This window comes from Arachis duranensis, chromosome 6, assembly GCF_000817695.3.
Source record: "Arachis duranensis cultivar V14167 chromosome 6, aradu.V14167.gnm2.J7QH, whole genome shotgun sequence".
Lineage (NCBI taxonomy): Eukaryota > Viridiplantae > Streptophyta > Magnoliopsida > Fabales > Fabaceae > Arachis > Arachis duranensis.
In genome coordinates, this window is record NC_029777.3 from 3,997,350 (window position 1) to 4,015,213 (window position 17,864).

The 17,864-nt window shown below is 43.3% G+C and overlaps 1 protein-coding gene and 1 long non-coding RNA gene across 2 annotated transcripts; both read right to left on the bottom strand.

Annotated features, from left to right (window-relative positions):
- Nucleotides 1-37: 37 nt before the first annotated feature.
- LOC110273325 (uncharacterized) lies at nucleotides 38-2,374 on the bottom strand. The gene is made up of 4 exons (XR_002364775.2): nucleotides 2,359-2,374; nucleotides 1,797-1,913; nucleotides 508-1,688; nucleotides 38-239 (listed from the first exon to the last, which is right to left on the bottom strand). It is a non-coding gene; the product is annotated as an uncharacterized LOC110273325 (long non-coding RNA).
- A 121-nt stretch (nucleotides 2,375-2,495) lies between these two features.
- LOC107492054 (pentatricopeptide repeat-containing protein DOT4, chloroplastic-like) lies at nucleotides 2,496-4,463 on the bottom strand. Its single transcript, XM_016113020.2, has one exon. The coding sequence runs from the start codon at nucleotides 4,461-4,463 to the stop codon at nucleotides 2,496-2,498; it is 1,968 nt and encodes a 655-aa protein (XP_015968506.1).
- Between the last annotated feature and the right edge of the window lie 13,401 nt (nucleotides 4,464-17,864).

Genomic DNA, 17,864 nt, shown 5'->3' on the forward strand with positions numbered 1-17,864 from the left:
AATTTCTTATTGCTACAACAAATAAAAACAATAAATAAATGAATACTAATATTTTTGTGCTTAGGATCAGATAAGACTAAGTTTAACTTCTTGGAAAATTTTATGATACGAAAGCAAGCTTTATAGAGACCATTATTGTAATTAAATGAGGATAACAAAAGAAGAACCGTACCCTTTCTACCCATGAATCTTTGTAACTCTACTATAAATGGATTTCTTAGTTTGGAAATGAGCTCCATCTACAAGAACAAAATGGGAAAAAGAAGAATGATATAAATATTTTATCCATGAATAATGTTATTTTCGAACACTTTGGGTAATCATTTTCTAGTTTAATGCCAAAAATATTCATTGTAATCATATTAAGGATTGAAGCCTACGATAAATTCCTGTAGAACACAAATATCCGCACCAACAACCATATACAACAATTAGGAGATTGAAGATAACAGAAAACAACACAAGATGTTTGGAATTTAATTTGTCGAAACATTATTCGGAACCAACCTCCTGGTTTGCAGACCTGCGGGATGCTCAGTTTGACAACTTCTAGCACGTCATGACCAAGGCTAGCAGCTAGGCATTACTATTCAGTTGATTTTAGAGACTCTAGACCATATATTAAGGATACACATATGAGCCTGTAGCGCTAGTTGAGTATATCAGAATAATTGTAAGTTAAACAGATAATACTAAGTTAAACAGATAATACAAGGAACAGATAAGCATAATCATAGCATATATGAAATGCCGCTGGCTTAGTTTATTACATAACTCAAGTTCATACTTAACTGCTTATTATAATACGTACATACTCCATTATTTATACTTACAGGCCCCAGCTCACTAGAGCCATCCTAGTCTGAGACCCGATCTACTTATTAAATAAATACAAAAGAGCTAGCCCTCTAAAAGTCTATCCAGAGTGAGGGCAAGGATCACTACTACCATTACTACTACTACTGTTGCTGCTGAAACTGTATATCCGGAAGCTGCTAACACATTATGCTGAAACGAGGGAATCACTACGACGTGCCCACTGCTCGCATCCTCAGTAGAGTCCTCCTCCCCGGTCTCAAAAGAACTAGAGTACAGGTCCGCCATCATCTGATCGACCCATGCCTCTGGATCCACATCTTCATCAGAGTATAGCTCAGAGGCATTGATCGATCAGATGATGACCGATCTGTACTATAGTTCTTTCAAGACCAGGGAGGAGGACTCCACCGATGATGCAAGCAGCAGCAACATCACGAGCACGTAGGAGTGATTCTCTAGTTTCAGCGTAATGTGTTAGCAGCTTCCAAATATACTGTTTCAGCAGCAGTAGTAGTAATGGTAGCAGTGGTCCTTTCCCTCGCTCTAGATAGACTTTTAGAGGGCTAGCTCTTTTGTATTTATTTAATAAGTAGATCGAATCCCAGACTATGGCATTTCATGTATGCTATGATTATGCTTGTTATGCTTATCTGTTCCTTGTATTATCTGCTTAACTTACAATTATTCCGATATACTCGACTAGATACGCGATTCTCGACTAGTGCTATAGGCTCATATGTATATACTTAATATATGGTCTAGAGTCCCTAAAGTCAACTGAATAGTAGCGCCTAGCTGCTAGGCTTGGTCATGACGGGCTAGAAGTTGGGTCGTTACAACGGACAAGGCAAATCTTCTTTAAAACATATCTACATAAATCAAAAGGCAAAGTTAACATGAAGGCACAAATTTATAGACATAGATAAGTTACTTTTTATAATTTTAAAAAAGAATGTAATGTAGGTTTGATTTCTCACTTTTTCTTCTCATGCTTATGCTTGACAAGAAGTGCAGAACCAAAAGCACCTTTTCCAATTTGCTCAAGTACTTCATAATGCGCCATGTCATCAACAAGTAATTGAAATTTCACTCTCCTGGATACAAAGTGTAGCACAAATCAAGCATGTTATACCCTTGCACATTTATATTGAACCATAATTTGAACTTCATAGTAAATAAATAAATAAATAAATAAAATGTAGTTAACAATCAGAAACAGAAAGGAATGCAGCTATAATCACTGATAAGGAATAATATACTATCAGTTTAGGTTACTCAATAACCCCAACTGCTCATAATTTGCAATAAAGACAGTTCTCTCTTTTTATTTCCTCAATTCTCAACACAGAAGAAAAGCATAGTGCAATGCAATGCTGATTATGCAACACTAGGTAAGTTACAAATAGAAACCGGTGTCCAAAATTATGTGCCCTTTTTTATTGCAACACTACTATTACAGAACACGAATTTGGTTAAGCAAAGTACACACGTGAAATGGAAGTGAGCGCAGAATGAAAAGATAACGTGATGAGCTTATACCTGAAGCAGGGGACTGTTTGTTGTCTTCCATATTTTCTACTCTGTCCATTGTATGTGTCAAGGGATAGTAGGTCATCATATCATTTTCATGATGAAAACGATCAACTCAAGGAAATAAATGCACAGTCAGAAAATAATCACCAAAAGTCTCCACATGAACAAAGGCCATCAATAAAATGGTGAAAGAAATTTGAGTCCTTGAAGATGATTTCTCTTCTAATCATCTTCGATACAAACTTTGCAAAACTGTGGCAACCATTACACATCCGAGAATTCTTCGCAAGACGAATTGGTCCAGCATGATAGCTGATGAGCCCAAAAGAAAGTGCCAAGAGTTCACTATGCCCTATCCGAATGCATTCCCTCTCTTCATCTACATCATGGAGTCTGAAATCCCAATTTGGTTCAAGTCCTTTGGCTCTCATTTTCTCAATTAAACCCTGCAATTCTGAATATATTCTCTCTGATCTTGGATGAGATACATCCCCAGTTCCAAATACATGTACTTTGTTCCTGAACAATGTCCAAGTATAAGCCTTTTTGGGTTTCAAACCCATGTCTCTAATTGTTTCCCTCATCTTCTGCACCATCTGCCATTTTCCAGAGCCTGCATACCAATTGAGAAGCATGACGTAGTTCTCAGCATTTAGAGGTTCCAATTCACAAAGCTGCTCGACAATTTGCTTCCCCATAGTGTATTGGCCACTCATCCTACAGCCTTCTAGCAGTTTCCTTAGTATCTCAGGATGCTTTTCAATCCCTCTTTCCTCAATAAAGGTCCTCGCCTCCATGAAAAGTCCAAACTTCACAAGCAGAACCACCTTCAGAGCACAGTGTGCAACCGTGGGGACCCTAATGCGGTTGAAGTAAATCCTTCCTTCCTCAACCATGCGGGCAGTATTGCAAGCATGAAGGGCAGCAGCATAGGCACTGTCATCTATCAGCACCTTTGAGTTCTTCATCTGCCTGAATAAATCAACTCCAAGCTTCCCTTGTCCATGTAAGCTATATCCCACTATCATTATGGTCCATGAAATGGTATCTTTCTTATTAATTCCAGCAAAAACATTGGAAGCAGAAGTGATACATCCAGATTTTACATACATGTCCATAAGTGCATTGTTTACCCTGAGGTTAGAATGAATCCAGTTTCTAAGCAAGTAGCCATGAATTTCTCTACCCTGATTGAGTGAGGCGATTCTTCCGCACGCAGGAAGGAAAGCAGAGATGGAATGGGAATCAGGTTTTAAACCAGCCCTGATCATCTCCCGGAACAACTTGAAAGCCTCATTGAATCCTCCTCTCTTGACATAAGCACAAATCATTGATGTCCAAGAAATAACATCCTTGCAAGGCATTTTCTCAAACACCAAGCGGGCATCGCTCATGCTATCACAATCACTGTACATCTTCAACAGCGAATTGCACACTAAAACATCAGAATCCAACCCGCATTTCCTAGCAACGTCGTGCACAATCCTTGCTTGAGGGAGAGACCTCATCATCCCGCAGGCGCTGCAGGCCGTTGCGACCGCGACGTGGTCGACAGCGACGCCATCATCCAACGCCAGCATCTGATGGAAGAGAGCAAGGGCGAGGGTGGGGTTCCCTCCGTGAAGATACAACCTTGCGAGTAGAGTCCAGCAGACGGCATTGCGGGAAGGGGAGTTGTCGAAGAGCTTCTGGGCCATGGGAAGGGTACCGAGATCGGCATAGATGTGAATGAGGGCGGTTACGGCGTAGTGGTGGGAAGAGAAGCCGAGCTTGAGAGAATGAGCATGGAGCTGCTTGGCGAGGGGGAAGTCGCGCATGAGGCGGGAGGCATCGAGGACGCGCGGCAGAGTGCGCGTGTCGAGGGGAACGCGGTGCTCAAGCATTTGGAGGTAGGCGGAGACGACGAGAGGGAACTCGTTGTTTGCCAGATGGCTCTGAATGAGGCTGTTCCATGCGAAGGTGTCCTCCCGCTCGGGTGTTCTTCTTGACCTGGCTGCTACCGCTTTTGTTTTGCAGTGAGAAGGAGAGAGGTGGATGAAGGTCTTCTTGTTGGGGTCGGATGAGGAGACTCCAAGATGAAATAGTACTTTTGCGGATTGGAGAATGCTCATTATGACAACAGACAAGCACACTGCCAGAGGTTGGGAATTGGGATCACCTTAATCCTCAAAAGCCGGAAGGGACATGGCATAGCAGGGTTATCACCTTAACAAAATTGATTGAATCCAATCTTAAATGTTTTAAATGAAATTTGAGCCTAACAAATTTTGATATGGAAGCAGAAGCAAAATGAGTGATATTTTTAACATTATTTTTTAAAATTGCGGGAGTCTATAAATCGGAGGGTTCGATTTGTGTTAAAAAATTGAAAAATTCAAAGTACATAAATCGGACCATGCAAGTTGTTTGATTTTAAAATTTTGCTTAAGAAATCGTATGGTCCGATTTGTGGTTAGACAAATATAAATTTCGGAAGCTAAAAAACGGATCCTCCGAATTATTTATAGTTTTTAATTTTTTTACTAATGAAGAACTCGCATGGTCCGAGTTCTGTTTCACTGACACTACATGGCTGTGAAACACTTGTGACGTGTACCCCTAAAACCTCGGCTACTATACTGTTCAGCCAAAACCGACCAAATATCTCGGCATCTAAACAGATAAACCTAAAACATAACTTAATCACAAAAATCACACGGGTCAGACCTTATCTTCAGCCCATTGCTAACAGAACCTACCAAGAATATCGGAACAAACCAAACAGTGCAGACCCCTCACTCGCTTATAAAACCGAGCAAACTCATAAAGGACTCAGGTAACAAAAACTTCACTTCAGTTCAATTACTCTTATCTCTTAACTCACATACTTACTTGAGCGTCGGAGTCCTTTTTGCAGGTGCTCCCGCCGCCGTGTTTCGAAGCTCCGAGGTTATCCACAACGTTGCTTCCTGACGACTCATAGTTCGGATCGGGAGTCCAGCAACCATTCTGAGATCTTCAGCCCTCGGCTCATTCAGGACGGAACATTTGGCGCCCACCGTGGGGCCCGAAAAACCAACCCCACCTTTTTTCTTTATATTTCTACCTCTTGAGTTTTCTTTTTCAGATCACACGATCTCCGGACATGGCAGACAACGGAGTCCACCAGCTCACGCAGGCCGAACTTATGACCCAGATGGCTGAACTTCAAGCAGAGGTCAAAAGACTGGCCGAGCTGTCAGCACAAAATAACACCAACAAGCGGGATGAAGGCAATCCCAAGAGCTCATCCCAAGTCGTGACTGACCTATTAATCACCAACCCCCCCGAAGGAGAGATTAACCTTAGATAACCCATTTTCCGAGGAGATTACCAATTACCAAATGCCAAAACATTTTACACTACCTTCCTCACTCGAGCCATATAAGGAGATTGGTGACCCCCGGGCTCAGGGGCGAAGCTACATACTGGGAAAGGGGGGCAACGGCCCCCCCTAATTTTAATTTTTTACATGTAAATTATATGTAAATTTCAGTTTAGCCCCCCCTAAAAATTTTATTTTAATATTATTTTATTGTGTAAATAATTTTAGCCCCCCTCTAATATTTTTTCTAGCTCCGCCCCTGCCCGGGCTCACATTAAGAAATTTCAGTCTATGATGTTCTTTAATGGACCTAAAAATGAACCTATTCTTTGCAGGGCTTTTCTGACCTACCTCGACAGCGCGGCCCTCCTTTGGTTCTCAAAACTACCTGAAGGATCAATCTCTTCCTTCGAGGAATTGGCAAGATCCTTCATAGACTACTTTGCTGCTGCCCGCATTTATGTGCACGGATCAGATTATCTCGGCACCATCCGCCAAGGTCCCCAAGAAAGCTTGAAGGATTATTTAACCAGATTCGCTGACGCAACAATGGAGATACCCGATCTAGATCTTGCTGTCCATCTCCACGCCATAAAAGCCGGCCTCAAACCGGGAAAATTCAGAGAAACAATTGCCGTCACAAAACCAAAAACCCTGGAGGAATTCCGGGGAAAGGGCCGCAGGGCAGATGGAAATTGAAGAACTCCGAGAGGCCGAGAAAGTAGACAGAAGGCAACCACGAAAGGAAGAAAGCCGAACAATCATATCAGGGGACAACAGAGACACCAGAAAAACGTTTAAGCTTACACCAAAGTTTGACAACTACACCAGGTTCAACACCAAAAGAGAGAGGATCGTCAAGGAAATACTCAACGCCAAAATCATCAAACCCCCTGTTAGGGCCGGAAGCTACCAAGACCAACGATTCGTGGACAGGACCAAGCACTGCGCCTTCCATCAGAAATATGGTCATACCACGGACGAGTCCATCATAGCCAAAGACTTGCTGGAAAGATTAGCCCGACAAGGACTCCTAGACAAATACATCGAAGGTACAAGGCACAAAGGAGCAAAAACAAATCCAGATGAGCAACAAACTACGAGGAACAGAGAAACCGACAAATGGCCGAGCAACAATCCCCCAAAAGGAATCATCAATTGCATATCAGGAGGATTCGCATGTGGCGGAGAAACAGCCTCGGCACGAAAAAGAAGCTACCGCACTATGCTAGCAATCGAAGGAACAACCCCACACTATAATAAAGAAGTCGACGACCTCGAAATCACTTTTAACCAATCAGATATATGCTCGGCCACACCAAATGTAAACGACCCTGTGGTGATTTCCATCCAAACAGGAGAGTTACTGGTAAGAAAGGTTCTTCTGGACCCAAGTAGTAGTGCAGACATTCTCTTTTATTCTACCTTTTTAAGAATGAACCTATCTGAAAAACTAATACAACCCTCATCCGGAGAACTCGTGGGGTTCTCCGGAGAAAGGGTACTGATAAAAGGGTATATATGGCTAAAAACGACAATAGGTGAAAATCCATTATCCAGAACCTTTGATATACAATACCTAATAGTGGACTGCATTAGTCCCTACAATATTATTCTCGGGAGACCTGCTCTGAACATGTTTAGAGCGGTGATATCAACCTTTCATCTATGTGTTAAGTTTCAGGCATAGGACGGTAGAATAGCAACAATCCACTCAGACCGTCAACAAGCTCAGCAATGTTACACCTCTAGCCTAAAAAGGTCAGAACAGAAGCAACACGAGGTCAAAGCAGTACAAGCTAGGAAGGAAGTCCTATCCCTAGCCGAGCTTGACCCCCGAGGAGACACACATGAAAGACCTCAACCAACGGATGAACTTCAGAAAATCCAACTGACATCAAAACCAGAACAGGTAACGTACATTGGTCAAGCGCTACAAGAACAAGAAAGGTCGGATCTCGTAAAATTGCTACGAGCCAACTCTGACCTATTCGCCTGGACCCCGGCGGACATGCCTGGAATAAGTCTAGACGTCATCTCTCACAAACTCGCCACCAACCCAACAAGCCGACCTATAGCTCAGAAGAAAAGAAACCTAGGAGCAGAAAAATCCAAAGCAGCCCTAGAAGAGACGAGTAAACTCCTCCAAGCCAACTTCATCAGAGAAATCCGCTTCACCACATGGCTCTCAAACGTGGTAATGGTAAGAAAGAGTTCAGGTAAATGGCGCATGTGCGTCGATTTTACAGATTTAAATAAAGCATGCCCTAAAGATGCCTACCCCTTACCTTGCATTGATAAGCTTGTAGACAACGCATCAGGTTTCAAAAGCTTAAGCTTTATGGATGCATACTCTGGGTATAATCAAATACTCATGCATCCTGAAGACCAAAGCAAGACAGCATTCATAACGGAACATGGAAACTTTTGTTATCGAGTAATGCCTTTTGGCTTAAAGAATGCAGGTGCAACTTATCAACGCTTGATGGACAAGGTCTTCCATCACCAAATAGGGCGCAACATGGAAATCTATGTAGACGACATGGTCGCCAAGACCATAAAAGAAAAATCACATTGTGAAGATCTCAGTGAGATATTCAGACAAATCCGAGCATATAATATGAGACTGAACCCGAAAAAGTGTGCTTTTAGGATAAAAGGAGGAAAGTTCCTCGGATTCATGCTCACCTCACGAGGAATCGAGGCAAACCCCAAAAAGTGTTCGGCGATACTCAACATGACGAGCCCTAAAACAATAAAAGAAGTGCAACAGTTGGCAGGGAGGATAGCGGCGTTATCTCGATTCATACCCGCAGCATCAAATCGAGCATATCACCTTTTCCAGACAATATCTAAGAACAAAAAATTCCACTGGACAGAAGAGGGCGAGAAGGCTTTTTCCGAGCTCAAAGCAATCCTATCAACACCACCCGTGCTGCAAAGGCCAGAAATCGGTAAACCTTTATATTTATATTTATCTATTTCAAATTATTCTATAAGCTCGGCCCTTGTGATCGAAACAGGAAAAATACAACGGCCAGTATACTTCGTCAGCAGAGTCATGCAACCGACAGAGCAACGATATCCGAAGATAGAACAACTCGCCTTAGCACTAATAATCATAGCAAGAAGATTAAGACACTACTTCCAGAGCCACACAATCATTGTGAGGACAAACCAACCATTAAGGCAAATATTGACAAAACCAGAGCTGGCCGGATGCCTTACCAAATGGTCCATCGAACTTTCAGAATTCGACATCCAGTTCCAACCCAGGTCGGCCTTAAAAGCACAAGTGTTGGCCGACTTTATCTCGGAAATGACTACCGATGAACAAGACAAGTCTTGGGAACTACACGTGGACGGAGCATCAAGCCGAGAAGGAAGCGGAGCAGGAATATTCCTAAAAGAAGGAGACAAAGTAATAGCCGAACAGGCACTCCAATTCCACTTCCCGGCAAGCAACAACCAGGCCGTATACGAAGCCCTCATTGCAGGACTCAAGCTCGCCCTCAGCTTCCAAGTACAGAGCTTGACAACACATTGCGACTCCCTCCTCGTGGTCCAACAAATCCGAGGAGAATTTCAGGTAAAAGATCCGTTGCTCGAGCAATACTAGCTCGTAGCGAAGGATCTCATTTCAAAATTCAATTCATTTAGCATACTGCATGTTAATAGAGGAAAAAATGTGAGAGTAGATATACTATCCAAGCTCGCAGCCACTAGGGCAGGCACACAAACATCCACATTAACACAACTCTCACTTGAAAAACCAAGCACCGAACTAGTAAACGTGATAAAAATTAACCACCTCCATGACTGGAGAGCTCCTTTCCTTGAATATATTAGTACAGGCGCCATACCAAGACACGAGCTCAAACCACAACATTTCAGGCGAAAGGCTAGTCTTTACACAAACATAGGAGGAAAACTCTATAGACGAGGATTCTCACAACCACTGCTAAAATGCCTAAGCAAAGATGAAGCAAAAGAAGTAATGGACGAAGTCCACGAGGGAGTCTGTGGGAACCACATCGGAGGACGAGCACTTGCAGCTAAGATCGTCCGAACAGGGTATTACTGGCCAACCGTAAAAAGGGATTGCATAGCAAAAGTCAAAGCATGTGACAACTGTCAGAAACACGCAGCTATATCTACAAAGCCAGCCGAGCTATTACATAGCATGGAGGTAAGCTGGCCATTCTATAGATGGGGGCTCGACATACTCGGCCCATTTCCAATAGCACCAGGCCAGGTAAAATTTCTTTTAGTAGCCGTAGATTATTTCTCAAAATGGATAGAGGCACAACCATTAGCAAAGATAACTGCCGAAAAGGTACGATCATTTATATGGAAAAACATAATATGTCGATTTGGAATACCAAAGGAAATAATATCAGACAATGGTAGACAATTTATAGATAATAAGCTCGGCTCATTTCTAAAAAGTTTTAACATACAGCACCACTTTAGCTCGATCCAACACCCACAAACCAATGGGTAGGTGCTAACCGAGTTATATTGCAGGCAATAACCCCAACCCATGGGAAACTCGCCGCTAACTGGGAAGGCCCGTTCCGAGTAATAAAGGTGCTCGGCATGGGGGCTTATCAATTACAAACATTACAAGGCAACCCAATATCCGGGACCTGGAATATCTCCTCTTTAAAGATGTACCAATCTTAGGTTATACAAATGGCGGATGAGGGTACTCTTTTTCCCCTTAGAGCCTTTTTCCCAAAAAGGGGTTTTTGCCTAAGGAGGGTTTTAACGAGGCCTGACGCACAATATCATTTATCAATGTTCAAAATTTAATCAAGCATTTCATACTTCATATTCAAAACATACATTCAACGGCGAATTATACCATAACCAACTATCATACTTGCTATCATAATAAGGCAAGTTCCAAACAACAAAACAAAGGCTAACCTAAACATGGTCGGAACCAGCGAATAAGTTCAAACTAACTAACACTCCTTCTACAAATTATAAGTTCACTTACAAAGATAACAAAATAAGCAGGAATAATATCCGAACTAGGAAGGAGGGGGAACGTTCTCATCATGGTCCTCCTCTGTGCCATCCACCACAAGCTTCCCATCAATAACAACCTTTGTCACGTCCATCCGAGCACAATCAAATTCAGGAACCAACACAGCGATCTGGCTAACAGCTCGGTCGAAACCAGAAGCGAACATTTCCATACCCAACTCCTCCAATTCATGAACACGGGCAGACAGCTGACCCTTGGCCAAATCACTATCATTAACATCGGACTGAAGGAGCCGAATCTGATCCCGGAGACGATTAACCTCCTCCTCAGATGACTTCAGCTTCAGCCCCATTTCCGCAAATGCTTCATCTTTCTCTTTCAAAGTCTTTTCCATCAAAACATCTTTTTCCTTCAACAAATTCTCCAGCTCGACAACCCTCCCCACACTCGCCTGCTGCTCAGCCCCGATTAGCTCGGTAGTACGGCCCACGCACATCAAACGGGAAGCAACGATCTATCAATGGCAACACGAAAATTCATGAACAAAGGCAGTAACAATAAAGGACAAGAGGAAGCACAATAAATAAACATAGAAGCGAACCTGGATAAACTTCCCCATTCCCTCCATCCCAATGCGGCGGGTCATGAGCATATCGCCAGGATATTGAAAAACCCTGTCGGAAAGCTCAGCTATAGGGAACTGGTCACTCCACAAAGAATGGGGGCTGGTCCCAGGTATAAATCCATGAAGTCGCCTTTGCCGATCAAATGCGGACTTAACAGTACCCGCAATCTCCCTATCACATCCAGAAATAACCTCCAAATATTCATCAACCTCATCCCTCTTTCTCTTATGGGATGACGCGGGCCGAGCAATAGATTGAGCCGCCTCACCACCACTATCCTTGGGAGCCCCAGAAGCCCCAACATCCTTCTCCTTTTTCTTTTTCAAAAACGATTGAAACCGAGAAGGATCAAGGAGAGGAACCCGCCCACCTGCACAAAGGAAGACCAGTCAAAATAAGGAACATAAACAAGCCACAAATAATACAGCAAACCAGCGTTACCTATATACACTCGCAAACCCTCACTATCACCCGCATCATGTAGACGAAGAAGATCAGGAATTGACAAACACATCCCATCAGCAAAACATTCAATGAGAAACTCTAACAAACACTCCTCATCTTCACTTCGCTCAGTAGCCTCTAGTATTTGACATGGTTCAGAACACCAGTACAACGGGAACTTTTCTATAAGCTCGTCATCCAGGTAAAAGGGATACTCGGATTCCGACGATTGGACTTTAACAAACAAAGATTTAAAATTTTTAAAAGAAGATTTGTAGAGCAAGAAAATAGAGCAACCCGGAAAGCTACTTAGACACACCCACAAACCCTTCCTAACCCCTTTTGACTTAAACAAGGAAAAGAATATAGGAAGGGAACAAGGAAAAGACAAGAACTCCATTAAACACTGAAACGCACGAACAAAGGCCCAGGAATTTGGGTGAAGTTGAGATGGCGCACAGTTCAATTGAGTCAACAAGTCACACTCGAAAGACGAAAAAGGCAGCTTAACACCTAATTCAGTAAAACAGGGAATGTACATGTAAAAATACTCCCAATCCCCCCTCCTTTCAAAAACCCTATCGTCAGTCGAACAAGGAAAAAACTGAACATTCACGCAACAACCCTCTCGCACAACTCTAAGACCCTCCAGCTCACGCATAGACGCAGAATCAACATAAGAAGAAGAACGGGTCTTAACGTCATCATGGACCCAATGATACGGATTGTCCTTCTTTTCTTCAATAACCATCTTTTTCTCTTTCTCTTTCGCCATTACAAAAGGCAAAAACAGTAAATGTGGGAATAGAAAACTAACCTCTAGAAGTCATGCTCGCAGATAAAAACCGAAGGAAGATAAGGAAACAAAGCGTCAGTTCCAAAAAACAAGAATCAGGTAATATCACCAAGCCCACTAACTTAGTGGGTAAACCAAGTTACAACCATTAAATGCCTCGAAAAATCGAAAGGACGCATTAACCACGACGCGCCAAACAAGAAAAACTCCTGACTCTCTTTGACCAGCATTGACTCCCAGACCAAAAACAAGCCCAACAAACAACCAACAAAAGCAAAGCCCAGTTATTCGAAAGCTTGCCTGTCACCTAAAAAACGGAGACAAACAAGCTTGGGGGCTATGACGTATACCCCTAAAACCTCGGCTACTATACTGTTCAGCCAAAACCGACCAAATATCTCGGCATCTAAATAGATAAACCTAAAACATAACTTAATCACAAAAATCACACGGGTCAGACCTTATCTTCAGCCCGTTGCTAACGGAACCTACCAAGAATATCGGAACAAACCAAACAGTGCAGACCCCTCACTCGCTTATAAAACCGAGCAAACTCATAAAGGACTCAGGTAACAAAAACTTCACTTCAGTTCAATTACTCTTATCTCTTAACTCACATACTTACTTGAGCGTCGGAGTCCTTTTTGCAGGTGTTCCCGCCGCCGTGTTTCGAAGCTCCGAGGTTATCCACAACGTTGCTTCCTGACGACTCATAGTTCGGATCGGGAGTCCAGCAACCATTCTGAGATCTTCAGACCTCGGCTCATTCAGGACGGAACATTTGGCGCCCACCGTGGGGCCCGAAAAACCAACCCCACCTTTTTCCTTTATATTTCTACCTCTTGAGTTTTCTTTTTCAGATCACACGATCTCCGGACATGGCAGACAACGGAGTCCACCAGCTCACGCAGGCCGAACTTATGACCCAGATGGCTGAACTTCAAGCAGAGGTCAAAAGACTGGCCGAGCTGTCAGCACAAAATAATACCAACAAGCGGGATGAAGGCAATCCCAAGAGCTCATCCCAAGTCGTGACTGACCTATTAATCACCAACCCCCCGAAGGAGAGATTAACCTTAGATAACCCATTTTCCGAGGAGATTACCAATTACCAAATGCCAAAACATTTTACACTACCTTCCTCACTTGAGCCATATAAGGGGATTGGTGACCTCCGGGCTCACATTAAGAAATTTCAATCTATGATGTTCTTTAATGGACCTAAAAATGAACCTATTCTTTGCAGGGCTTTTCCGACCTACCTCGACGGCACGGCCCTCCTTTGGTTCTCAAAACTACCTGAAGGATCAATCTCTTCCTTCGAGGAATTGGCAAGATCCTTCATAGACTACTTTGCTGCTGCCCGCATTTATGTGCACGGATCAGATTATCTCGGCACCATCCGCCAAGGTCCCCAAGAAAGCTTGAAGGATTATTTAACCCGATTCGCCGACGCGACAATGGAGATACCCGATCTAGAATCCACGCCATAAAAGCCGGCCTCAAACCGGGAAAATTCAGAGAAACAATTGCCGTCACAAAACCGAAAACCCTGGAGGAATTCCGGGGAAAGGGCCGCAGGGCAGATGGAAATTGAAGAACTCCGAGAGGCCGAGAAAGTAGACAGAAGGCAACCACGAAAGGAAGAAAGCCGAACAATCATATCAGGGGACAACAGAGACACCAGAAAAATGTTTAAGCTTACACCAAAGTTTGACAACTACACCAGGTTCAACACCAAGAGAGAGAGGATCATCAAGGAAATACTCAACGCCAAAATCATCAAACCCCCTGTTAGGGCCGGAAGCTACCAAGACCAACGATTCATGGACAGGACCAAGCACTGCGCCTTCCATCAGAAATATGGTCATACCACCGACGAGTCCATCATAGCCAAAGACTTGCTGGAAAGATTAGCCCGACAAGGACTCCTAAACAAATACATCGAAGGTACAAGGCACAAAGGAGCAAAAACAAATCCAGATGAGCAACAAACTACGAGGAACAGAGAAACCGACAAATGGCCGAGCAACAATCCCCCAAAAGGAATCATCAATTGCATATCAGGAGGATTCGCATGTGGCGGAGAAACAGCCTCGGCACGAAAAAGAAGCTATCGCACTATGCTAGCAATCGAAGGAACAACCCCACACTATAATAAAGAAGTTGACGACCTCGAAATCACTTTTAACCAATCAGATATATGCTCGGCCACACCAAATGCAGACGACCCTGTGGTGATTTCCATCCAAACAGGAGAGTTACTGGTAAGAAAGGTTCTTCTGGACCCAGGTAGTAGTGCAGACATTCTCTTTTATTCTACCTTTTTAAGAATGAACCTATCTGAAAAACTAATACAACCCTCATCCGGAGAACTCGTGGGGTTCTCCGGAGAAAGGGTACCGATAAAAGGGTATATATGGCTAAAAACGACAATAGGTGAAAATCCATTATCCAGAACCTTTGATATACAATACCTAATAGTGGACTGCATTAGTCCCTACAATATTATTCTCGGGAGACCTGCTCTGAACATGTTTAGAGCGGTGATATCAACCTTTCATCTATGTGTTAAGTTTCAGGCATAGGACGGCAGAATAGCAACAATCCACTCAGACCATCAACAAGCTCGGCAATGTTACAACTCTAGCCTAAAAAGGTCAGAACAGAAGCAACACGAGGTCAAAGCAGTACAAGCTAGGAAGGAAGTCCTATCCCTAGCCGAGCTTGACCCCCGAGGAGACACACATGAAAGACCTCAACCAACAGATGAACTTCAGAAAATCCAACTGACATCAAAACCAGAACAGGTAACGTACATTGGTCAAGCGCTACAAGAACAAGAAAGGTCGGATCTCGTAAAATTGCTACGAGCCAACTCTGACCTATTCGCCTGGACCCCGGCGGACATGCCTGGAATAAGTCTAGACGTCATCTCTCACAAACTCGCCACCAACCCAACAAGCCAACCTATAGCTCAGAAGAAAAGAAACCTAGGAGCAGAAAAATCCAAAGCTGCCCTAGAAGAGACGAGTAAACTCCTCCAAGCCAACTTCATCAGAGAAATCCGCTTCACCACATGGCTCTCAAACGTGGTAATGGTAAGAAAGAGCTTAGGTAAATGGCGCATGTGCGTCGATTTTACAGATTTAAATAAAGCATGCCCTAAAGATGCCTACCCCTTACCTTGCATTGATAAGCTTGTAGACAACGCATCAGGTTTCAAAAGCTTAAGCTTTATGGATGCATACTCTGGGTATAATCAAATACTCATGCATCCTGAAGACCAAAGCAAGACAGCATTCATAACGGAACATGGAAACTTTTGTTATCGAGTAATGCCTTTTGGCTTAAAGAATGCAGGTGCAACTTATCAACGCTTGATGGACAAGGTCTTCCATCACCAAATAGGGCGCAACATGGAAATCTATGTAGACGACATGGTCGCCAAGACCATAAAAGAAAAATCACATTGTGAAGATCTCAGTGAGATATTCAGACAAATCCGAGCATATAATATGAGACTGAACCCGAAAAAGTGTGCTTTTGGGATAAAAGGAGGAAAGTTCCTCGGATTCATGCTCACCTCATGAGGAATCGAGGCAAACCCCGAAAAGTGTTCGGCGATACTCAACATGACGAGCCCTAAAAAAATAAAAGAAGTGCAACAGTTGGCAGGGAGGATAGCGGCGTTATCTCGATTCATACCCGCAGCATCAAATCGAGCATATCACCTTTTCCAAACAATATCGAAGAAAAAAATTCCACTGGACAGAAGAGGGCGAGAAGGCTTTTTCCGAGCTCAAAGCAATCCTATCAACACCACCCGTGCTGCAAAGGCCAGAAATCGGTAAACCTTTATATTTATATTTATCTGTTTCAAATTATTCTATAAGCTCGGCCCTTGTGATCGAAACAGGAAAAATACAACGGCCAGTATACTTCGTCAGTAGAGTCATGCAACCGACAGAGCAACGATATCCGAAGATAGAACAACTCGCCTTGGCACTAATAATCACAGCAAGAAGATTAAGACACTACTTCCAGAGCCACACAATCATTGTGAGGACAAACCAACCATTAAGGCAAATATTGACAAAACCAGAGCTGGCCGGATGCCTTACCAAATGGTCCATCGAACTTTCAGAATTCGACATCCCCCAGGTCGGCCTTAAAAGCACAAGTGTTGGCCGACTTTATCTCGGAAATGACAACCGATGAACAAGACAAGTCTTGGGAACTACACGTGGACGGAGCATCAAGCCGAGAAGGAAGCGGAGCAGGAATATTCCTCAAAGAAGGAGACAAAGTAATAGCCGAACAGGCACTCCAATTCCACTTCCCGGCAAGCAACAACCAGGCCGAATATGAAGCCCTCATTGCAGGACTCAAGCTCGCCCTCAGCTTCCAAGTACAGAGCTTGACAACACATTGCGACTCCCTCCTCGTGGTCCAACAAATCCGAGGAGAATTTCAGGTAAAAGATCCGTTGCTCGAGCAATACTAGCTCGTAGCGAAGGATCTCATTTCAAAATTCAATTCATTTAGCATACTGCATGTTAATAGAGGAAAAAATGTGAGAGTAGATATACTATCCAAGCTCGCAGCCACTAGGGCAGGCACACAAACATCCACATTAACACAACTCTCACTTGAAAAACCAAGCACCGAACTAGTAAACGTGATAAAAATTAACCACCTCCATGACTGGAGAGCTCCTTTCCTTGAATATATTAGTACAGGCGCCATACCAAGACACGAGCTCAAACCACAACATTTCAGGCGAAAGGCTAGTCTTTACACAAACATAGGAGGAAAACTCTATAGACGAGGATTCTCACAACCACTGCTAAAATGCCTAAGCAAAGATGAAGCAAAAGAAGTAATGGACGAAGTCCACGAGGGAGTCTGTGGGAACCACATCGGAGGACGAGCACTTGCAGCTAAGATCGTCCGAACAGGGTATTACTGGCCAACCGTAAAAAGGGATTGCATAGCAAAAGTCAAAGCATGTGACAACTGTCAGAAACACGCAGCTATATCTACAAAGCCAGCCGAGCTATTACATAGCATGGAGGTAAGCTGGCCATTCTATAGATGGGGGCTCGACATACTCGGCCCATTTCCAATAGCACCAGGCCAGGTAAAATTTCTTTTAGTAGCCGTAGATTATTTCTCAAAATGGATAGAGGCACAACCATTAGCAAAGATAACTGCCGAAAAGGTACGATCATTTATATGGAAAAAGCATTATATGCCGATTGGGAATACCTAGAGAGATAATATCTGATAATGGTAGACAATTCA

Coding starts and splice junctions, on each gene's coding strand:
- LOC107492054 (XM_016113020.2), bottom strand. CDS start 4,463: ATGAGCATTCTCCAATCCGCAAAAGTACTATTTCATCTTGGAGTCTCC.